This window comes from Octodon degus, unplaced genomic scaffold (assembly GCF_000260255.1).
Source record: "Octodon degus isolate 3935 unplaced genomic scaffold, OctDeg1.0 scaffold00178, whole genome shotgun sequence".
NCBI lineage: Eukaryota > Metazoa > Chordata > Mammalia > Rodentia > Octodontidae > Octodon > Octodon degus.
The window spans coordinates 1,595,088-1,619,524 of record NW_004524754.1 but is presented as its reverse complement, the minus strand read 5'-3'; the positions used below and the strand labels follow the sequence as shown (position 1 = coordinate 1,619,524).

The 24,437-nt window shown below is 48.6% G+C and overlaps 1 protein-coding gene across 4 annotated transcripts in view; it reads right to left on the bottom strand.

Moving 5' to 3' along the window:
- Nucleotides 1-24,437, bottom strand: part of Ano2 (anoctamin 2) — a 372,934-nt gene that overhangs the window by 63,935 nt on the left and 284,562 nt on the right. For all 4 annotated transcript variants that reach the window (XM_012517437.2, XM_023703730.1, XM_023703729.1 and 1 more), the window contains 2 exons: nt 15,116-15,193; nt 7,633-7,828 (listed from right to left, as the gene is read on the bottom strand). In XM_012517437.2, coding sequence (XP_012372891.1) covers nt 7,633-7,828; nt 15,116-15,193 — 274 coding nt within the window. The remainder of the gene's footprint in view (nt 1-7,632; nt 7,829-15,115; nt 15,194-24,437) is intronic.

The following is a 24,437-nucleotide window of genomic DNA, read 5'->3' as shown; positions in this document are numbered from 1 at the left end:
AAAAAAAAAAACAGACTGCTGGCATTTCAATTTTTAAAAATTTCTTTCTTTTTTAAAATTTAGCGAAGCACTCAGGACCCCATGCAAAGTCCGTGGCCCGCCACTGCCTCCTTGTGTGCAGGTGACAGGATGGGGGCAGGGACACAGACACAACTTGCTGCCAAGACAGAGGTGTTTGCGTGAGGTATGCTACCCATGTGCTTGTCCCTGCCCCCTGTCATTCACATGCACAGATAAGCTGCATTTTGAATGTGTAGCCCACGTTGTGTTTTTCTTTCCCAATAAATTTACGCTACCCTGAGAGACAATGGTGGCATGCTATAAGGTCATCCAGCATCACGGGTCAGCCTGTGGGTCTGTGGCCAGGTGCACCATTTACCGTCTTGTGAATGGCGCTTGCTATTTACAAAGTGCCTCAGTTGGCTCACTCCTAAAATGGGAATGTTAGGGTCACTAGCGCCATCGTGCTTGTGACCCGCAGTTCTGTGACTCAACTGACCTCATTCCAACCTCATGACTGTGAGATAGTGACTCTCATCGAGGGGAAAGTGAACTTTGAATTTTGCTCTTTTCTGTGGCTAGGGCTGCACAGTAAGACACTCTTGGGACACTGGGCAGCAACAGCAGGGCAGCCACGCGATCTCCAGAGGAAGAGCAGACGGACACTCTACAGGGTGCTGCATTAGCGAGTGACCATGTCCAGAAGACTATATGAACTAAATGCGTTTTCAATTTAGGACATTTTCAACACATGATGGCTTTATTAGGACACAAGCCCACCATAAAGCATGACTTGAGGCCATCTGTGCTGATTTAGGGAAAGTGCTTAGGACAAGGCTGGGTATAGCTAAGCTCTGTGTGTGTGTGTGTGTGTGTGTGTGTGTGTGTGTGTGTGTCTGTGTATGTTTGTGAAAATGATGTGGGTAAAGTAGGCACCATGCCCACCTGTGCCTGGTACATGGACGACGACTCTACAAATCTCAGTTCTTTTCCCTCCTTCTGACCCCATCCCTTTCCCTACCCCCAGCCAGGAACATCAAGGGCAGAGACACTCTGGAGTGGGTCACAGCAGTGTTTAAATAACCCACCAACTCAGCCATTCTCCTAGGACTTGGAGAGCCAGTCATCTTTCTTTCAAGTGCAGACAGTAATCCCTGCCCTGTAGCTTGAAGAGATTCACTGGAAGGGAGAGGATGAGCCGCAGCGCCGTTCACGTCACCCAGCACGTTGCAGGCCGTTTGACAAGGAAGGTGGGGGAGGGAAGGAGACCTGGAAGAAGAGCAGTGGAAACAGGAGAGGAAGCAAGGAGAGGGCAGGAAGTGGAAGGAGAGCTCCCATGAGAGAACGCTGGCCGTAAAGACGAGCCCGTGGCCCTTGATTACCCAGCTGGGATGCTTCCTGCCTGTTCTGTCTCCTCCATAACACCTACCTAGCAGAACTCCTAGTAAGTGTGGGCACTGGACCCCCGCCAGGCCAACCCAGCCCAGGCCTGTCAATTAGAAGGGCCTGCAGTTTTCAGGAGCCTTAGACATCCCCCTCCAAAATGTAGGGCTCAGAGACCCCATGCCTGGAAGGCACAGAATGCCCTGGATCCTGACCGACCGGAAGGCAGGCCCTGAGCTGCGAGCTTGCTTTCCCCAGCTTCCCCTCCTCCTCCCCAGCTGCCCACCACATATGCCCAGCCCTGTCCTTTTGCCCTGTCTGGGGCCTATCCTGATGTCCTGCCAAGTGCTTGCTTACGTTCTCCCACAAGACCAGGGTCTTTTCTCTAACACCGTCACCCCTCCATTTCAGGAATGAAAAGGTCACTGACAGATGCCTAGGGACTAGGGTGGGGGTCCATCCCCCCCACTGAAGTCCTCATCCCTCTGTACTCCCCTTTCAGCTGCTGGAGCTTCCCGAAGCTGGCCGCAAGCTCGGCACTGCCAGCCCTGCTGGCCAAGCTCTCTCAGATGAGGATCCAACGCGCCATCTACTACTCCAGACACCCCGCGTTTCAGCTCCAGTCCCAGTGCTGTGCTGCCTCCATACTACGGCAGGTTTCTCCCCAAACCCACTGCCATCACCCCTGTGCCAGACAGGGAGATCATGACAGTTTCTATCCACCACTGCCGAGCTGAGCATGCTCAAGGCACGTAAGTTTTGTCTTTGTCCTAAATATTTGAGGCAAGAATGAGCCTCGGAGAGGCCTGATGCAGGGAGTAGTTAAGAGATGTGCCTAGAGATTGGGTCTCCCACCACCCAGCCTTGCAGCAAACACTTGGGAGCTCAGTGGGACTGTGTGCACCAGCTGTTTGCACCTGGCAAGAAATGCACCGAGTCACAGCCTCCTCGGCTATCAGGAGACCCGGGGCAGAAAGCCAGATGAGTATTAAACCCTGCGTGAGAATGGCGAAGCCGGCCCCTAAGCCTGGCAGACTTCTCATTCCATTAGGTGGTTTTATCCACAGCCTTGTGTGCCCAGGTGGGCCTGTGCCTGGGGCGCTCTGGTCACCTGCTTTGTGTCACTATCCCTTTAGGTGAGTGCACTTCCCCAGCTGGGAGGCTTCAGTCCTCTGAGTTCCTAGCTGCCTCCGTCAGCACTACCCAGTCGGGACAACCACACGGGCCTTTTCCTCACAGTATTTCCTCAGATCCTTGAGTAGGCAGGCAGAGTTGAAGGAACGGATGCCTGAACGCTCACAGCAGGCTCCACGGAAGCTTATAGGATGCTTCGCTGCAGGCACTACTCTAAAAACATCTTTTTGCATGCATGACGACAGGGGTGTGTTGTATCAATAAGAGCATCCACAGACAAGCTAGGAACTCCCAGGAGTCTGGCACTGTGTAGGAGAGCACAATAAATGAGAGACAGGTCCTCTCAAGGACCTGGAAGCCTGGCTTCAGCAGGTGGTAGGGAGTGGCCACAGACACACGTCCCCGCGATGTACACAGGTCCTTATCCTTTCAGGACTGGGCTGGTGCTTGCCAGTGAGCCATGAACCAGACAGACAATGACACTCCCAGATGGAAGTGCCTGGCAGCCTCCAGGGCCCTCCAGTTCTCGTCCCCTGACATGGCATCCTCAGGATCCTTCAGAAACTGTATCAATAGAGTGCTCTGGCCAGCCTCATGAACATGCGGCGCGAGCAAGAACCCACACAATACGCTTTGCAGCCAAAACGTGAGATGACTTCATTGTGCTAGTGTAGCCCAGTCTGTTCTAATATAAATAGGAGCAGTAATGTAAGACCGTCTACGAGCAACACTCAAGGAGCAGTGTAGACAAACAACAGCAACAGCCTCCAAGCTTCTTCCTGCCACAGCCCTTGTCTTTGGTGTTTGTCCACCAGTACCTTTCCCTCAAGGTGCCTACGCTGAAGACTCCTTCCTGCCCTTCAGCCCTCACCCATCAAGTTTACCACCTCAACAGGCCTTTCTTAACCTCCTGGTCCAAAGCGGTCTGCCCCAAGCACTCCCCATCACGACAGCTCTCTCATCCTCTAGGAAACATTCTTGTTTCCCTTCTCCCTCTCCCTTACTTCACATGAGCGTAACAGCAGCAGAGATGGACTCTTGTTTACTGCTATAGTCCCAGAACTGTGCCTGGTACAACCAGGTATTGTGAAGCTCACCTGTGATCCCAGCATTCTGGGAGGCAGAGGTAGGAGGACCACAGGCTCAAACTCAGCCTGGGCAACTTAGTGACACCTTGCCTCAAAATGAAATAAAGAGATGGCGATGTAGCTCAGAATGAAGGCCATGGGTTCAATCCCCAGCACTGCAAAAAAGAAAGAAAAACTTGTGCCAGCCACCAAGTGGTCACTCTATTGGCACAGATGGAGAAGGAAAAAAGTGAGGTGTCTGTACCAGGGAAGGCTAGAGGTGCAGAAAGGGCTGAGTGTCCAGCCCAGGGTCACCAAGAAGGCAGTTTTGAGAGGGAGGCCTTTTTCAGCATGGGACACTCAGGGCCATCACAACCATTTCAGCCGCAGGAGCTGGCACTGGGGTGGGAGCACATGGGTGGCCTGGGTGACCAACAATTGAGTGGTCTGGCTGGGGAGGAGCGATATAGTGGAGAGAAGATGGCTGAGAGGCTTAAACACTGTCTTATCTGACATGCAAGCCATGGGTAGCTCTCTCTCTCTCTCTCTCTCTCTCTCTCTCTCTCTCTCTCTCTCTCTTTCTCTCTCAGAGGCCCGAGTCAAGTGTTGCCCACAAACTTACTATTTGAGAAAGCTGAGTGGATGGAGATTTCTAAACTCTCTCTCTCTCTCTCTCTTTCTCTCTCAGAGGCCCGAGTCAAGTGTTGCCCACAAACTTACTATTTGAGAAAGCTGAGTGGATGGAGATTTCTAAACTAGAGAAACTGTGGACAAGGGCGAGGTCACTGGGCTATGCAAACAGTTCAGTGGGGCATGATCCTGGGACAAAGGGAGGAAAGCACTGCAGGAATGAGGCATAACACTTGGCCAGAAATGTCTCCTCTACCCAACATCGCACCATCGCAGGAGTAGGCAGGAAAGGACCCTATCTAGGAACACAAGGCTCTTTCCACTGCATCCTTGGCCTGCTGGCTTCCAACTAAACAGCGGCAGGGAACCTTCTGGGGGTGCAGAGCCTACAGCTGAGAAGAGCAGCACCCAGGGCAGTGTCCAGTGGGTCCCTGAGTGGAGACCACAGCGATGCAGCTGATAAGAAACTGACAGCAAGGTACCACAACCAGTGTCTGTGTTTTGGAATGAAAATCTGAGTTTTAAACTTAGTAAAATGACAACTGAATATTTTCCTTCCTGGGGCCAGCCAAATAGCTCAGCCAATAAAAGCACCTGCAAGTGGGCACAGGGGCCAGAATTTCAATCCCCAGGGCTTGTTGTGCCAGCCCTGCTCCCAGGGCACACTGAGAGGGCAATTGAGACTGAGCATGGTGGTGCATACCTGTAATCCCAGATCTTGGGAGGCTGTAAACAGGCAGATTACTATGAGTTCGATCTAGTAGTGAGACCCTGAACACCCTGTAGACCCTTCCCTAACATACAGAAAAAAAAATTTTTCCTTTCTGCCCACAAATAATTTTTGTGAAGATAAAAAGGGGTCAGCGAAAAACTTTGGAGTTTAAAAAACACATCGAATTCTGTCTCCTGGGAAACAGAACTTCATGTGAAGTGCCTAACACTGGCTTCACAAGCTGTAGTTGCCTGAACTTTCTGAGTGAACAGGGACTCTGAGAAATAGCAGGCAGAGCCTTACAGGGGGCCAACTGGGGTATGAGCATTTTGTTCCTGGCCTTAGAAGAATTAGCATCCAGCTTTGCAGGTAGAAATTGTTTTCTAAGTACTTGTAAAGGAGTTTTTGATTGTTGACCTTGTTAAGCACTCTCTCTTTTGTCCTTACTGTCACCTGGAGTTGTGGATGGACAGCATGAAGGGGGACAGCAGGAGAAATGTCGGCAGCATCACCACCTTCCTGCTCTCCCTGCCCCTTGTCCCACGCCATTCTTCATACCAGCTCTTCCTGCCTCTCCCTAGTCCATTGCATCCTGCAACCCTGATGTAACAACTTCATAAGCACGTACTTCCAATATGTCACACTCCTCAAAATACCCTCAGTGGTGCTGGATTGGGACCAGGTAGGGGAGGGGACATTTCTTTCCCAGTCTCCATGTCTTACCCAGGTAGGTGGAGGGGCATGGTCAGTGTAACATCCTAGCTCAGGGGTGGTAAACCTGTGGCCTGTGTGCCACAGCAAGCTGTTCATCGCCATCACTGTCCCCGCTTGTCTCTACACCTCCACTTGGGTGGTATAAGGGAGAGTAGCCTGATGAAGGTGACATGGCATTCTTCGCCTGCCAGCTGCCTCTGCCCTTCTTTTGGGAGCAAAGGTCCTGCAGGAAACTGGCACTCTGTGTCCCTGTGTGACATAAGCCTTGCAGGACCGCGCAGCCTGGCCTGCCCTTCAGGGGGCAATCTGTGGGGTTTTCAGTATTAGGCAGCTTATGAGCTACTTCCTCCACTGCGGCCTTTGTTGGTGGTAGAGCTTACACGCTGACTTTTGTCCATTTCTGTCATCTTATTTCTCTCCTAGGTCAGTGACAGGCGAAGAGGATGACAGAGTTATCCAGATGCCCCTCTGACCTAGGTTTATTCTCATATACAATACCATTCCATTGTATATGAGAATAAATGCAGAGTCTTGGCCTGGTTTTTAAGATCTTCCTCTGAAATATAAAGGCAGGTGTCAGCCGGGTCTCTGGGCCTGCCGCCTGCTCCACTGAGTCCCAGCATGCCAGTGTCCCCACAGCAGCCACCGTCCTGGGCTCCTCCTTCCTCCAGGATGCACCGCGCTTTCCTTGTCATGTGTGCTGAGCTCGGCTCTCTGTTCCACTGGTATTTTGATCCAGAAACAAGCAGAAACTCCCCAGCAGGCCTAGAGGCCACATGGCACTTCTCTTCTTCCTCAGTGCCACATTTCTTGGTTTGTTTCCTCTGCCAGGCAGTTGCCCTCCCCTGCCCACTCCCTGCCTACATGCCTACCACTTAGCTCCGAGCACCAGGCCTCTGAGCCCCCTGTAGTGTCAGATACACTGCCTAAGGGCGTCCATCAAATCCCATTCAGCACATCATTAAGTGCACAGGTTGAAAATCCTGTCTGATTGACCTCAAGGAGTTTCTCAAGGAACACAGCTAACACCTATTATAATAGGTGGCTGAAGACATCAGAGCTGCCCTCAGGGTGACAGCCTGCCTTGGTCACCAGGGAGTTTAAAGGCAGGTGCCACCATGTGTACTCTCAGAGCAGAGCATCAACCAAGCAGCCTCTGGGATTCTCCAGTCTCTAGGAAAGGCTGTCTTGAGAAGGCTGGCAGCCTACCAAGCATCTAGCTTCTAGTGGGTCAGTGAATTAAAGACATCACACGTTTAAGTCAGCTTCCCTGAGAGGTTACAGGCAGCTGGGTCACACAGTTCCTACAGTCAAGAGGGAAATTCCCCAAATTAAAGAGGGAAGGGGTAAATCCTGGCCACCCAGAGCAAGTGGAATGAAGAAAGGCTCCTCACTCTCAGCTTCCCACACCTAATGCGTGCACACCAGAATGTGGAGCTCCGCTGTGGCTCAGGGCTCGAATGACACAGCTCAGTGCGGGGGCCACTGCATTTCCTCGCTGGCTTGAAGCTGGGGAAGTCTGATCCATCTCTTTGAAGTCCCCCAGTGCCTGGGGAATGCGGGGATTTTCTGAGCTAGATAAGACCCTCCTGGGTTCAAGTATCAAGAGGCTTTCCTCGCTTTGCCAGTGCTGCTGGGAAAATGAGGAGTGCTCAAGCTGAAGTCCTTCTAACAGGAAGCACTGAATCTGCCTTGCTTGTAAGGGAGGCTAACATGAACAGGGCCCAGGATTATCCTCAGGGGATCCGGAGTTCCCTGTCACAGGAGGCGACCAACATAAACCAAGGACTACTGATTGTCACAGGGAAGATTCTTGCCTTCGGGAAGCCCGCTAGCTGCAAGTACATAGGCCTTGTGCAGTCTCATTCTTCCCATTATGACGCACTGTGCAGCCCACCCCCTTCTCATCCCTTTTCCACCTGGGGTCACACTACCAAGCACTGTATACACAGTCAAGGAGGCCCAAGATAAAAAGGATCTGGGTTACAGTACCTATTTTGGTGAGCCACTTGGCCACAGCCCCATAGATCTCGTCCAGGATGAGGATGACTACAAGGTTGATGATGACCGCCGTTGCTGTTACAGTCACCCGGACATTAGAGCGTGTGGCCTTGTTGAGCGACAGAGCAGCTGCAGTTGTGATCCGGTACACAATGACCCCAAAGACAATCGAGAACGTCAAGGTGATCTGTCCAGAGAAAACAGCGAGAGGCAGGCCTCAGCAGGCAGCTCTTGAGCACCGACTCTTTGTTCACACAGTTGTCCTGCTTGCTTAGCTGGGTGCTTCTGAGCTGCAACATCCAAGAGAACGCAGTGCCCAGGATTCTCGCACAGAGTTCTGACACAGATGCATTTTCCAGGGGAGATTATCCTTAGTCTTTAACAGAATCCAAAGGATCTGTAACATACACATACACGGGCGCATGCACACACTGATGAGAACCTGGGCACTGCGGAGTGTGCAACACACTCTTGACTTTTTCCCTTAGAGGGTTTTCCACTTACTATGGAAATAAGAGGACCACCTTTAAATTACAGTATGTGACACAATGCTAAGTACAGTCTTAGCTACTAGTCTCATCTCTGAGACATAATTCCCAATGCCCACAAGTCAGAGAAGAGGTAAAGGTTTCAGTCAACAGCAACGTGTGTGCATGCGTGCGTGCGTGTATGCATGCATGCATGCATGTGTGTGTGCATGGGTTGGGGTTTCGGGAAAGACTGAGGAAAAAGTATGGTGCATGAAGCTGACCCCAGGGCAGCTGAGAGCCCAGCTACCCGGCCCCAGGATACACACCCAAAGGAAATAGAGCCAGATCCAAACGAGATCCCTGCATGCCCATGTTTGTCATGGCACTATTTACAAAAGCTGAGATGGAGAATCAGGCTAGGTACCCATCAACAACATGCAGGGCAGCATGGTAGAGGGGCATCGCGGAGCAGAAACAGTCCATGGCAGCAGCAGCAAGCACTAAGCCCCCCTTTCCCTTTTGCCTCATCTAGATTACAAGGTAGTGGGGTGGTGCCACTCACACCCAGGGTGGGCCTGCCCATTACCTACACTGGGAACTTTGATAGATAATGGCCTACTCTACTACCCTACACCCATAATCTCAGCATTGCACCCTTAACCCACACTCACATACCCTAGATCTAGACATCCCAGAAAAGTCCCACTTATGACCTCATGAGGCGGGACATCTAGATACAAACCATGACAAGTACCAAGTAAGGAAGGTATCTGCTGAGGGAACTCAGGAAACAGGGACACAGGCACATTTGGGTGGTCCAAGGGTCGTGTCGAACAAGTGGGATTTATACTGGACCCTCCATGAGAAGAAAGAGACACTGAAGGTATTTGAGCTAAAAAGAGATGCCTTACAGCTTGGTGTGTGTGGGGGGACCACTGAGGAAGGCTGCTTAAGGGAGAAAACAGGGTAGTACACCCGGAGCGATATTCTCAGACTCAGTCTGAGAGGGAACAAAATTGCAGTAAAATTCTCTATCATTCGGCTCAAAATGGAGGGTGTACGTTTCCCATTTGGTGCCCAAATCTCTTAATGCTTCATTCCTAAAGGAAATGTGCCGGTCTGTCCACCCAGAAGGTCCCCTGCTGCCTATTTCTAGAAGGTTAGAAAACGAAGGGGCTCTCCGAGACCTACACTGACCAACGCCCCATCACAGCCCTTTCCTCTGTCTCCCCATCACAGCCAAGAAAGGATCACTTCCAGGGAGCACAGGGATGCTAGAGGGGAGGGAGCCCTGAGGAAGCCTTTCAAGGGCAGACAGGAAGAGCCAAATGCTGGGTGCGTGCCCTGCTCGGAGCAAAGCTGAATTTGCTACAGTCAAGTGATTGTTTATAAAACTCCTTTAGCACTCTCTCTGTGCAGGTCCCGTTTCCTCTAGAGGACAAGGGACAAGGGTGCTGGCTGCGGAGGGTGAGATGGAAAATGTGGGTTTGTGAAAGAGCATGTAGAGGGCACCCCTGACAGAAGAAACTGCACCAAACTCTGCATTCTGGAAGGGAGGGACAGTGCCTGCGGCGTGGGTCGCAGGCGGGGTGACACTGGTGGGCTCGGAATGGGTTGCAGATGTGGGAAGACACAGATGCCTGTAGACCTCTGGGGGTTCTGGGGGTTCTGGGGATGCTGCCGCATGGCGTGCTGGGGGGAGCTCAGCCTCCCGTGCTGGTGTGCTTTATAACTATTTATCCCCTGTGCCATGGCGTGAAATGTTTGTCCCCTGTGCCATGGTGTGAAAAAGAGCTCTTGGTAGGAAAGGCAGGAAGGGACTGCTCTTGGGTAAAGGCTGTGTGCATGTTTGCGTCTGCGCTCATGTGTGTGCGGAGAAGACAGATGGGAAAAACACTCTGGGAGGCCCCTCCCGGCCCGCGGACTGTGGAGGGATGACGGCCACATGAGCGAGAAACCTGGACATGACGTCACCCCCTCGAACAATGTACATTTCACTTCCTGCTCCTCGGGGATTGTCACCACCAGACAGTAAGGGCCTGGAAATGTGGTGTGAGATTCCTTCCCCCAAAATCACTTTTGCAGTGAAGACCAGTGATGAGAGTATTGATGAGGCCCTGGAAGCCAGGCAACGTGCGTGCGTGCGTGCGTGCGTGCGTGCGTGGGTTGGGGTTTCCGGAAAGACTGAGGAAAGAAAACAAGGACAAAAACATCCTTTGCTTTAGAGTTTGAGGGGAGGGGTATAGGAGAATAAACTGAGGAGAGGAGATCTGTCCTAACCACTCCACTAGGAGGCCCGGCTACAAAGGCGGGGAAGAAAGAATACTTTGTCTTGCTACTCAAAAGTTTGGTGCATGAAGCTGACCCCAGGGCAGCTGAGAGCCCAGCTACCCAGCCCCTGGATACACATCCAAAGGGAGCAGAGCCAGATCCAAAAGAGATCCCTGCATGCCCATGTTTATCATGGTACTATTTACAAAAGCTGAGATGGAGAATCAGGCTGGGTGCCGATCAACAAGTGGATGAATAAAGAAAATATGACTCATGTACAATGGAGTATTATTCAGCCAGAACAAAGAGTGGAATCCCGTTATCTGCAGCAGAATGGATGGAACTGGAGAACATGATGTCAAGTGAAATAAGAAGCAGAAAGACAAGGGTCACATCTTCTCTTGAATAGGTGGAAACTAAATTCAAATGAGCTGAAAGCAGGGCAGTGAGTGCCAAAGATGGGAAAGAGTGCCAGCGTTGAGGGGCGGGGTGTAAGGATGGTGGCTGCATGCCCTCCGTGCACGCTGTCTGGACTATGAAAATATTCCACCGAATCCCACTAATGCGTACTTCATATTTTCCAAGAAAAAAGAAAAAAGAAAGGAGGGCCTTTGTGAAGTTGATCTCCTAGTGGGGAAAGATAGAGTCTAGATCAGTAAACGGGTAACACAAACAACATCTCTGGTGGGGCAGAACCGGCGAGACAAATGAGGCAAAATGGGTACAGGGACAGGCTGGGAAAGGCAAGATAGTGGCCTCTCAGCAAGACCTGAAGGAGGGGACGGAGGCAACAGAGACAGGGAGTCAGGCAAGCAGTGCTGCGCAGGAGCAGGGCACAGCTGAGGCAGGCGGTGGGTGTGCAGGGGCGCCAGGCTCGGTTTACGTGTTGACTTCTGCACTTCAGGAGATGGAAAGCCACCAAGGAGCCATGAGAAGTGACATGCTTGGACATCATTTTTTTTTTAGAAAAAAATATCAGTGTGCTGGCTGGGGAGATAGCTTGGTGGACTAAGTACCTGCCTGGTAAGCACAAGGACCGGTGTTTAATCCCCGGTACTATATGCCCTGTCAGTCCTGGAACCTCAGGAATGCTGTGCCAGCCATGAAGCTGGGCATCATGGCACACACTTGTAATCCCAGCACTGGGAAGGCTGAGACAGGAGGATCACTAGAAGTCTAAGCTGTGTAGTGAGGCCCTGTACCAAATAAGTAAATAAATAAATTTTTATTTAAAAAAATCAGAATTCTGCTGCTGTGCATGGGACAGAGCTGTGACGATCTTCAGGGGACTGTGCAAAAGCAGGGTGATCACCCAAGGCCACTGCAGCCACCTAGGCCAGGCAATGGGGCTCCAGGGTGGGCTTCGAGTGCCCAGGTGTTGGGGGCACAGTTCGGTTGGGCACAGGAGAGCTCGGGCTCTGAGCACTAGAGGAAGGGGCTCAGCCTCTGACCAAAGGAAGAAATCAAGGAGAGTTGATGTAACAAGGAAGAAAATAACAACAACAAAAAAAGAAAAATAATAATCCTTAGCAGAACAGGGTTGAAAGAGAAAGAAACTTCAGCTTTGTAACTGCTGGCTGCTAACAGCACGGGGCAGGGAAATGGCAAGGTGCAGCTCTCTACTCTCATTGTCCTGTGAAAGCTGTGCCCAGCTTGTCCGGCAGACAGGCGTCACTAAGGTGGTCTGTGGCTGTGGTCCTGGCACTGCCTGCCAAGACTCAGTGGGGAGGAGCAAGGAAAGGAGGCACCCTGGCTGACGCTAATCTCAGGACCAAAGTTCTTCCTTCCTAACCGTCCTCTTTTATCCTTACACACCCCTCATAGTTCTCTGGTAACAGAAAATCCTTTTCTTTAGAGGACTAAACTGCCAAAACATCGAAAGTGAGGAAAAGTTAATACCCTATAAGGACTTCTTAGATACCAACAGGGAGGGGACCATATAATTTATTGCCCAATTGGAATACTTCTGAAAGCAAAGTGAGGATCTACTAAAATGACCCCAGGACAGGAAGGTGAGACCAGGACCAGTCCAGGGTGCTTCAGTTTATAGGGCTCAGCGTCCCAGGAGCTTAGCCCACGCCTGCTCCCACTCCATTCCTGTGCCGACTCCAGCCCCAGCACTTGCTGGTGAAGGTGGGGACCCCGGATGCAGTGAGATCCTCAGTTTTGTTCTGGTTCTGGTATAGCTCTTGTATTTATATCAAGATTTGGAGTTAACTAGATTGGAAAAAGACAAATGAAAAGAGAATCATATATAATTTCTGCACAATGGCAGTTTTCACTGTCCAGTCTAGCTGTATGAGTTCTTTGGGAAGAGAAGGAGAGAAGGAAGGAGGGAGGGAGGGGGACAGAAAAAGAGAGGGAGAAAAAGAAGAAAAGAGAGAGCAAGGGAGAGGAAGAGAGAGAAGTGAATGTAGTAGAACTCTGGCGGGAGGATTCATTACTGACTTAGTTTCTAGTACTGGTTAAGTCCCCACGTGACTGAGTCTCTCACCCCATCCAAAGCCCTGCTAAAATCTTCTCCCTGCAGACTCCTCTGCCCAGCCTAGCTAGTGCACACACTTGTTGTGTTCTTAGCCTCACCGTGAACACACAGAGCCATCCACCTCGCATCATAGCGCACAAACACAGCTGAATGAGATGGGCGAGGTGTAGCACAGCCCAGGCGCAGGCAGGCAGCACCCCGTCACACGCCTCCTCTCATCCCGCTCCTTCTCCTCTAATGCAAACCCGAGGCTGCACTTCTGACGGTCACTTCCCGCCTATCTTCATGAAGCTGTAACCCAGGTGTGTGGCCTTGTACAGTACAGGCTTGGCCCCTTCTGAATTGCACATAAATAGAAACAAAGAATATGTATATTTTTCTGGGGTTATGGTAGTGATTTTCTGTACAAATGTTTTGCTGTGCCTACATGTGAGTTATTCTTGTTACTGATTTGCTTTCTATTGGCATGCTGTTGGTATTTCATGGTGGTTTAAATTAGAATTTCCATGATTGTTAATGAGATGAGCTAGTCCTTCACAGGTTTATTTGGATTTTGTCTTTTGTCAAGTAACTACTCAGGTTTTCTCTATTATTTTTGTATCATCTTTTTCCATCAGTCTGTAATTCTTTATATATTTTGAGATACTTCTTGGTGACAGTTGTTGTGAGTATTTTACCCCACTCTGAGCCCAGCAGAGTCCCTTATCTCTGTCCTGGTTCCCACAAAACCTGCAAAACCAAATTTTTCTAGATGAGGAATTTTCCCCAAGGTAAAAGTGGCGTTAATGCCAAGACATTTGTTTCCTTGGCTCCTAGCTGCTTTTAGAATTTTAACCTAGTATTACTATCATCCTGCCAGCCTTTCAAAGCTTTAAGAAAATTGAAAAATATGCTCATTCAATTTTTAAATTAATTTCAGCAAAACAGGATGTTACAAATATCCTCATCCTTCACTACGGCACATGAAAGTCTATTTTACTTATTTATTAATTTATTATCTTCATGTTCTTAAAGGGCAGAGTTATTTTATTTTGTTTTCTGGTTTATCCAGTGTCTAAGAATAGTATCAAGCACATAGTTCCACCCCTTAACTATTTTTTGAATGAATGAATAAACTCTTTGATAACAATATACATATTGTGGGAGGCTTTGAAGTGCTAAATTAAACTTCATATCATTCCAGCTTAACCCACTACAACTCACCACACATTCTTGTATAAATTCTGAGTGCCTCACACTTGTCAGGCAATGGGAAGAAAATAACGTGGACTGCTGAGCTCTGACAGCCCTCACTGCATCTGCGAAGTAGTGAGTTGAATCAGACACTGTATACGCTTCTTTTGCTTTTTAGATTTTGAAGGTTGGGAGCGATACGGTTCCTGTCCTCAGCAACCACAGCGACAATAACACTGGCAATGACAACTTCACTCCAGGGTCACAGTTACCTCTGGCCCGTAGGCCTGAAAATTACACTGAGTTTTGGTCCTAAATTTGGGCATACATAAACCTTCTCCACCCTGCTACAAATGTAAACCCTCCTAAGAAACACTCTGATCTTTCTTTACACAATCTCCTTTGGAAAGCTGAACATCTGACCCTGGGTACAAAGCTCCTTGTAAAGAAGGACTGGCGGGTGAGTGGCCATAGCTCAGTCCATCCCTGTTCACATCCGCTGAAGTCTTCTGGCCGGCCTCACGCTGTCTTACCCAGCCTGGCTCCCTAAGGAGGAAGGCGAAGCTGCTACCACTGACCTAACTCAGTGCGAATCAGGGGCTCCTCCGACCACATCCCAGCACAGCTGAGACTATCTGGGTCCCGCACAGAAGTTCTACCCCACTGTACTAGGGAACACAAGGAAACAAACACAGTGACTACTGTACAGGGCTCGAAAGAATCAGACTTACAACTCCAGCTGGGTATCTCCTGTCTCATCCATCCCATAAACCACTGAAGACGGCCACCCACAGCCCAAGCAGGCCCCCACATTTCTGCAGCCCTCTATCCTGTGCGTCTCCTCCAGATCCCAGGACTGACAAGGTCCAAAGCATTATCTCCCAACCCCAACTGCGGACGTGTGCGGCCAGTGGCCTCACTGTCGGATGCGACACTGTTTCCTGCTACAGGGCCGTGGCTTCCCCTTTGCCATCCCCTCATCACTTCTGCAGCACAAAGAATAAACATCCAGAGCACTTCCACAGTGGCATCCACATTCTCAGGGTCCCCCACGGGGGGTCCCTTGGGGAATTACCATGAACAAAATGGAGGCAAAGTTCATCAAGTAGCCTGGGAACCGGTCCTTCCAGGTCAGCTTATCTTCATCATCATCCTGGAGGAGACACAGAAGAACACAGGGATGACTTTGCTCTCGAGTTCGCATATAAGTGGCTCAGCATTAATCATTTGACATTTTATGTCTTTTCCAAGTCACTGACGACTTACCTTCCAAATGAACACAGCACTCATGATTTCATGCTTTCTACACAAGATGACATAGCTCAGAAAAATGAAAAGAAGCCACGGCTTGGCAACAGCCCCACCCTGGGCTAAAGCGCTAGTCCAACCACTTCTCGGCTACGCAACTCCTGGCCTGTCTCGTCACCTTCTGGGCCTCAATTTCTGTAAAGTGACCACAGTAGTGGCATCCACCCTGCCCACGGCACAGGGTTTATTTATTTGTCAAAATGCAGGAACACAGCAAAGTGATGGTGCATTTGGCAGATATTCTGCAGCCCCGAGGAGGCAGCCTACGCCATGAGAAAATACCGCAGGCCACTGGCCTGGGACCCTCATACCCATACAGTTACCACAACTGTTATTCTCCAAAGCACCCAGGTTTGTTTCCTCCAGTGAGTGTGTTCTCCCTCTTCTTCATGGCTGCAGACACTCTGAAGCACAGCTGGAACCGACCCATTCAGCCCAGCGCGCTGGGAGCTTTCCCCTCACGTGGACACAGTGCACCCAGGCCGTGCTCCTGGGATGAGCCCACCACCAGGCACAGTCCTCCTTCAGCTCTGAAGACCTCCTTCAGTAGGGAGAAGCCCAGAGGCATAAAGGGCAAAAACCTGCTGCACATTTCCTGTACAAAGTTAGTTCAGGCACGTGAATGCTTTGAGCTAGAGTTTTATCAATTTAGGATTGAGACAGTTGTCCTGCCTGCCACATGGGATGCCTGTGAAGACTGCCCGAAGTCACATTTGCAAAGGAACTAAGAGAATGGCAGACTGGCTGTACCGGCCAGGTAGGAGTCTGCACGAGGTCCCGCAGAGTCCACTCACTGGCTGCAAGGGATGGCTGCAGGCCTTGCTCATCGCCTCTTCCCTCCTCAGCCAGGCTACCATAAAACACACCTGATTTGACTCTAGCAACAGTGCCATCTAGCCTTGGAAAGCTTGTACTGTAAGTTGAGGCTCTTTTAGGCCTCAGAGACTTTGTCCAGCCACTGTGTATAGATTTGGGTGCCAGGCAGAGAGCCAACAGGCAAAAGAAAATCCTCGTGATCACTGCCCCTGCGGGGTTCCCAGGCTGATGACACCCATATGCCAAAAGGCTGAAGACCTGCTTCTCAGCTTGGGAGTGAGGATTACCTCAGGAAACGGCTTCTGGGGACTTGAGGGAAAAACAACTCCATTGCATGTCCAGAACCCAGCACAGGGTCGCACTGGCCTTAGTGTTGAGGCTGAAGTCATGCACCAATTAACACGTTCGTGTGTACACGGTGTAAGCCAGCCATCCACTCAGGTTTTCACAGTTTAGAAATGAGCTCAGGTTTCTAAACTCCTAGTCCAACACTTTTCAGCACATAGTAAGAACAAGGCAGCTATTGGAGGTGACCATTCTGAATAGATGGTGACATATATATCTATTTCTAATGGGATTGGAATAAGACCCATGCATATTCTTGTATTAGGTCAAATACCAAGAGGGAGTAGAATTTTTCATTTTCCCTCAATATTTTTAGTTCCACTCACCCACTGGTGTTTTCCTTCTAGATGTCAATAAGAAAGCTGGGGATGGCGGCACATAGCTGGAATCTCAGCTACTTGTGAAGCTGAAGCTGATTGTAGATTTGAGGCCAGCCTGGCTACATACTGAGACACTGTCAATAACAGGGGGTATAGCTCAGTTGTAGAGTGCTTGCTCAGTACAAGTAATGCCCTGGTTCCATTATCAGAATTGCAAAACAAAAGATAAATGAAATGGAAGACAAGGTGATAGAGGGCAACGTTCAACAGGAACTCCACAGAGAAATAGCAGGAGTACGCACAGAGGCTCTTCCTGAGGCCTCCATAGTTACAGTTAAGATCTAGATGAATGAATCTGGTTTTAGTTTTACTCAACAAATATGACCTTAGCACCCAAATCCTTCATGGACCAGACTATGGGCTAGATCCTGAGGACACAGTGAAAAGGTCCAGCTGCTCGGGAGCTCAGAGACCATCAAGGACATAAGAAAAAGGATTTCACAGCTAAACCTGATTAGGAAGGTGACATTACTATTTTGTATGAAAAGGAAACATTAAAAAGCAATTAAATTAGATGGTCTCACAGAGCAAATCTCTCAAAAAAAAGAAAACCCTCATTTTTATGTAAACATTCTAGTATTTGTTGAAAAATCCTTCTTATGTTTACAGTGATGAGCCTTTTTTTCTTGGAATCATAGCTTCCAACATACACAGAGTTTTCATGCATTCGGATACTATCCAAACACAAGAAGCCAAAAGAAACACAGAGATTACAGTGTATATTCCAAGCTCCCAAAGTTTCTATTAAAGATGACAATAAAGAAAGCAAGCTTCACTTATAAAAATCTGGATCTAATAATGGAAGCCAATTAAAATCATCTACTCATTAGTGTACTAACAGTGTGAAGATTCACAGCAGATACCATGGACTAAAGTGTATTCTTTCCCCAAGTCCTGACAACACATCCCTGGTACAGAAGAAAGGAAAGTAGATTTGGAAGCAGAACAGCTCTGTCCTAACCCCTTGGTTCTAATACTTACTAGGCAACTGAGCTTAGGAGATTCCAAGAACCTCAGTTTCCTCATCTGTAAAATAATTATATTCCTTACCTGTTACACTAAATCACCATGCCTTTAGAAATAGCAGAACTAGGAGGAGGGCCAAAGCAACGCAGGAAGATACCCACATGGGAACGAGGCATCTTCGCCTCCTTTTACAGGGTGTGGATAATACACGTCTCACCTCAGTGGCAGAGGTACTGTGGGGTTCACATGAGAAAATGTGCATGAAAGAGTTCTGTGAAGGCTCCCAGAAGAGCAGGGGCTGACCAGCTCTTGGTTATGAAAACAGGTGGCTGTGAAACCCTTAGCTAACATCACCATCGTTGAGGCGGGAGCCTGTCTGTGCTCAGTTCTTTCTCTCTGCTGTCTGTGTCTATTTCCCTGGATCGTGGCGCCCACATATGAATCTCCACCCAGCAAGCAGCACAGTAATACTCCCATGCAACTACACAAGTGCCCTTTATGCCAACTGAGCACTTGGAAATGAAGCCAGCACAAAGATAATACATGACGATACTATTTAAACGAATTTCTTGGAGAAAAGGGATTGTGAAAAGCAGCCATCATCCCTGGGGTTTTCCCCTTCAGTTTTAATCTTTTTAAAAATGTATTTGGTACAGGGTCTCACTACACAGCTTGGGCTCATACTGATCTTCCTGTCTCAGCCTCCCTAATACTGGGATTACAAGGTGGGGCCAGCACAGCATGTGGTACCGGGGATCAAACCCAGGTCCTTGAGCTTGCCAGGCAGGCACTTAGATCACTGAGCTATGTTCCCTGCCCACCTCTTTACTTTTAAATGAAGACTAAAACACAGGTAGCAGAGTTCAGCTTTGTCAGTGCACAGCTGGCAAGTTGTGATAAATACATATAGTCACACAATCACAACCACAATCAAGACACAGTACAGTTCCACTGCTTCTGAATACTCCCCCATGTCTTCTAGTCTGCACCACACTCACATGCCCAGAGCCTGTGAGGTCTGCTTTCTGTCCATGGCATCCATGAGGATCCAAGCAGTTCCTAGCATTTTAGGGTCTGGCCTCTTTGACCTGGCCCAGTGCGTCTGACATTCATCCACACTGTTTTGTGCCCCGGGAAATCTGTCCCCCTTTATTGGACTAAATTTTATCATATGGGTACATCGCAGTTATTTTATCTTGAATTTATTCTCTAATTAGGGGTGTGTGGGTTGCTTTCAATTTTTAGTAATTGTGAAACAACCACTAGTTTTGGTGCAAAAAGAGCTTTGCATTTCACTTGTGAAGCAGCAGCTAGTGTAGGGACTACATCGTACGGTAGGTGCACGTCTGTCTTTATAAGTAGACGCCAGATTGCTTTCCTCAGTGACTGTACAGTGTTGTACTTCAATCAATAACATATTATAGCTCCTTCCTCTCCTTTCTTTAAATAAATTTCATTTTAGAACTGTCTTATGTTTGCAGAAACACTCCAAAGATAACACAGACGCTCTACACCTTGCACTCAATTTCTGATATACACAGTACATTTTTCACAAGCAATGAAACAATATTGTACATTATTATTAAACAAAGTTCACATTTGATTTATATTAGGTAAAAACATTTATGTAGTTTTCAATTAATGTACATTTTTGGTCACAGGGTCCTATCGAAGCCAGGATGTCATATTTGTCATTCTGTCTCCTCAGTCTCCTCTAGATTACGAAAGCTTTTCAGGCCTTCCCTATTCCTGATGACCTTGATGGTTCTGCGGAGATGGCTCCCTGGTCTAAGCACCTGCCTAGCAAGTGTGAGCACCTGGGTTCGATCCTGGTACCACGTACTGTGCCAGCCCTGCCCCCAGGCACACTGAGCCAGCCACCAAGACTGCCTGGGGTGGTTCACACCTGTAACCCCAGTGCTGGGGAGGCTGAAACAGGAGGATCACTATGAGACCTTGTGCCAAATACATAATTTTTTTCTTTTTGCGGAGCCAGGGATTGTACTCAGGCTCTTGTGCTTGCCAGGCAAGCACTTATTCTACTGAGCCATCTCTCTGGCCCCAAAATACATAAAATTGTGAAAAAAAAATTCATGACCTCTCATTTCCACCAAGATGTAGAGAAGCAAACTTCAATGCAGAACAAGACTTCTCACAGAAGATGAAGGGTGATCTAGCCTCAGACTAAGAGGGGTATCGCAGAATGCACAGGCCACGCCCTCACTCCTCAGACTGTTCCACAGGTTTAGAGTGAAGGATGCACTCCTGGCTCAGCAGCCACTCGGTTCCAGTACCCCTACTCTTTCCGCTCGACTTTCAAGCGGGCTGTTACTAGCTGATTCTTTTATACCAAAGGGACGCTTATAGATTTTTAATTCTGAGCCCTATTTAGAGGCCTTTACATATAAGCTATGTTTTCACATCACAGCAGATTTCTGATGGCAGGGAGCTGTACTGAAAGACCCTGCCTTTTCAGTGACTTCATGTGCTGTTTGAGGAGAAATGAGGTACTGGCTCCCCACTCGGTCTGACCTTTTGCTCTGGTCTGTGAAGACCATCCTGGTTCTGCTGTTCAGCCCTACAACTCTGGTCTGATTATCACCTGCATCCCCTCTTCTCAGCCGCAATCCTGCTGCCAACACAGGCAACTCAGACACAGACACTTGAGGATTTCTGTCACCTGTACTGTCCTTAATGTGAGCCCTCCTTCTCCTTGGCCAGCAGTTCCTGATCCCCAGCAAGGGAGGTGACATGTTACCTGAAAGCCTTCTGTCCCTGTGTGTGCACCACCCTCAGGCTCTCACTTCCAGTCACTCAGCCACTGTCACCACTGAAACACCCTGGTCTCTCCCAGCTGTTTCCTGCTCTATGGAGTCCAACCCCCAGCACGTGATCGGCGCCTGGCTCTTCCAAGGACTAGTGCTTTGCGTTCTATCAAGTCTTCATCCCACTCTCTGTAAGCAGAGTGGGGTTATGAGCACCATTGACGGGAACAACTATACTGCATGGATTGGTGCCACAAAATTTCATAACTGGCAGCATCAGCTGTGGCACACTACTGCCTATCCATCTTTCTTTTCAGTTTTCTTCCTTGTCCCATCCGTTGTTTCCAAATTGGTCCCTCTCTGTAAGCCCTCTACTTTCCTTCCCTGGCAGCCACTGTATAGCCTTACCTTCAGTCTTAGTCACTTTCTTCACTACCAGCACAAAATGCCAGTGACCCACAACTTAAAGATGGAAAGGTTTATTTTGGCTGTCTTGAGGGCATGGCAGATGGCAGAGAGGCACAGCGGGGGAGTAGCTGATCATGTAGGGGTGGTCAGGAGGCAGAGAGGAACGGAGGCCCAGGGAAGGACATGCAGCCAGTCAAACCACACCTCAGGGGCCCACCTCCTTCCCCCTCCAAAGCACATGTCAGCCATCAGCCCCTATAACCCACTAACCTCACAAAAGCCCTGCCAATGAGTGCACATGACTCTTGGGAGACACGCAGGTAGAAGCTTAACACCTTCTTCACTCAGCAAAAGCCAGCCACATCACGTAAGGATGTCCCTGTCCCCCACTGCCTTCAGTTTTTTCTCCTCCAACCCTCTGGTGTCCTTGGAGGAGACACTTCTCTGCCTACTGGCTGCTGGGAGCTTGCTGTTGAATCCCACCTCTCACTCTACCTTACCTTCTTCCATTGTAACACATTACACACATAGCTACATGCTTCATTAGCCAACTCTATCCCAGGGGCTCCAGTATGGGGTCTGAGAATGTGTATAATCATACAGTTTCAAGGAGGGTGAGTGATGGGTATGGTGGTGGGGAGGATGCTGCTGGCCAGGGGGCCACCTCCTGACGACCACACTCCCAAACCATCTCCTTTCTGCTGGGTATTGGCATTTGCGCCACAAGCACACCAAACAATGTGAGCTGCCACTTTTAAATCACTCATGATTTGACTGACACTTGGTTTAATGCCTCAGACACAGCACGCTTAATTTTTGCCACATTGCAGTTTTGATTCTCGTGCCATAGCCAGGAAGACAGGAGACTATAGAAGGTTAAGGAACTCACTTCCAAGCTGGTAAGTTACGGCTCTGAACCTAACATGTCCAGGTCCACAGCCTCCGATCTCCACGCTCCCACATGATGCCTGTGCAGAGCTCTGTCATCCAAAAGGATACATCAGCCAAGGAAACCAGAAGAGCGGAGTGTAAGCAGGACCCACCTAGGAAGGGCTGGGGGAGGGAACTAAAGTGTTCTTGCTGAAGGGCTCAAGTAAGTTAGAAACAGCAAAGCATCTGTTAGAGTTTGCCCATCAGTGGATGAACATGCAAAGAAAATGCGGTGTGTGTCTGCAGTAGGATGCCATTCAGTCATAAGAAAGAATGAAGTCTTGTTGCTTTCAGCAACATGGATGAATCTGGACAACACCATGTTAAGGGCAATAAGCCACGTACAGAAAGACAAATACCACAAGATCTCATATGTGGAACTGGAAAAGCTGATTTTATAGAAACTAAGAGCAAAGTACCCAACACCAGAGCTTGGAAGGAATTGGAGAAGAAAGGCCTGGGGAGAGGCTGCTCAGGGGCACAGTGCGACCATTAGAGGAAAGGAATGAATTTTATTCTAATCTCACTAATAATAATATAGTGGGTATTTTTCAAAAGTTAGAAAAAAATTTTCCTCACCATAAAGAGATGAATTTTTAAGTAATAGAATAACCTGGTTTAATCATTATGCAAGTTATACTTGTATCAAAATAGCATACATTGTCCTACAAATATCTATAATTATTCCATGTCAATTAAAAAAAAAAACCCTTTTCAGAATTCCTGTTATGGTCTTTGCAACCTGTGTGAAGAAGTTTCAAAAGAATAGTAGAGCAAATCCGGACTGCTGTTGAGGAGGAAGCAGCCAGAGATGAAAGAGATGCCAGGGTTTACTATTTCTTTCTTTCTTTCTTTCTTTCTTTCTTTCTTTCTTTCTTTCTTTATTTATTTATTTGGCAGAACTGGGGATAGAACTCAGGTCTTTGCGCTTGCCAGGGAAGCACTTATTCCACTGAGCCATCTCCCCAGTTCACTTTTTTAAGAAGTTGGTTGGAACATGGGCTTAGAACCAAGTTTAATATTAGTACTCGCTTGCTATATCCTCTTCCTGGCTCAATCCAGGATTTATGGATTGTGCATAGGCTGAGAACTCTCAAATCCTTATCACCACCCAATCTGCAAAGCTCCAAATTCATGTGTCCAACCACCTAGTGAATATGTTCAGTGGAATGTGTTAAGTTCAAATGCCCCAGAATCAATCATCTTCTCTCTTAAGCCTTTCTTTATATTCTGACAATGAACTGAGCCTTTCCTTTGAGTAAGGAAAGGTGAAAACAGAGACACTTAGTTTATTTCCTTCCCCAGACTGCCTCCAAGCAGCCCGAAATCCCAGTTTCCACCTCCTTCAGCATATTCCTGGCCGGCGCCTCCTCTCCTTAGAATTCATTACCTTCCATGCTAACTGTTGTAGTCAGGGTTTATAAAGGAAAAGATTTAAGACAGGACACATAGTTCATAGGATTATTTTATAATATTCACCCAAAGAGTCAAACACAAGAGAGTGGACAAGATCTGTTCACGTACTAAAGACCCAAAGAACCCAGCTGAGGGCCTGGATCCCATGACCATGTCCTGCATGAGTCCAGGTGAAGGCCTAGAGTGCATGCCAAAGTCTCATGCAAGTCTGTATCAAGGATCTGCACTGCGAAGGCCCAAAGGTCAGTGGGAAAAGCTTGAAAATCTGTGCCAGTGGGGTGCAGGATCTGTGCCCCCAGGCTGAAGGATCTGCTCTGCAGCCAGGAAGCAATGCTCAAAGCAAGGTCCAGAGCTCCCTGAAAAGATCCACTGCTATTCTCAGCTAGAGGGAGGACCCAAGCTCCTCTGACAACAAGAACAGCTGAGTTCATGTCAGGTAAACCAGTGTGACAAGCTTCTCCAGGAGATTCAACAGCACACCACTTTCCCCTCCAGTTCTCTTTTTATGCTGTTGGCAACAGTCCTCAGGTGGGCCATCCATATCAGCACCACGCTGATTCAGTTCAGCTGGGTGTTACAAGTTGCCCATCAGTTAATCCACCACTCTATCTGACATATCTCTAATACGTCAGTTTTCATGTCTTCCCTCTCCCTGGACTGTCAAGGCCAGAGTACCTCACCTTCTATTATGGCTGAAGCATTGTATCAACTTAAATGTCTAACCAGCTGCTTAACTAAGTAACTCAGCAGTTCTATAGTGTAGTATGTGGAAGACAGGACCCTAAGCTCTAGGATGTTGTTCCTTGTGTCAACTTGAGAAGTTTAGAAGGTTAACTAAGTGACTCAGCAGGGGGCCTGGGTCCTCCCTATGGTCCTGAAAGAATGGCTGTCCTAAAGAAATCAACTAATAACAAATACCGAGTTACTTAGTTAAGCAGCTGGTTAGACATTTAAGTTGATACAATGAGGCAAATATAAAATGTCCTCAAACAGTAACTGCTTTTCATGAAGAGAGACCGACTTGGCATTCTTGTCCAGAAGATGAAGCTCAATAATTTACATC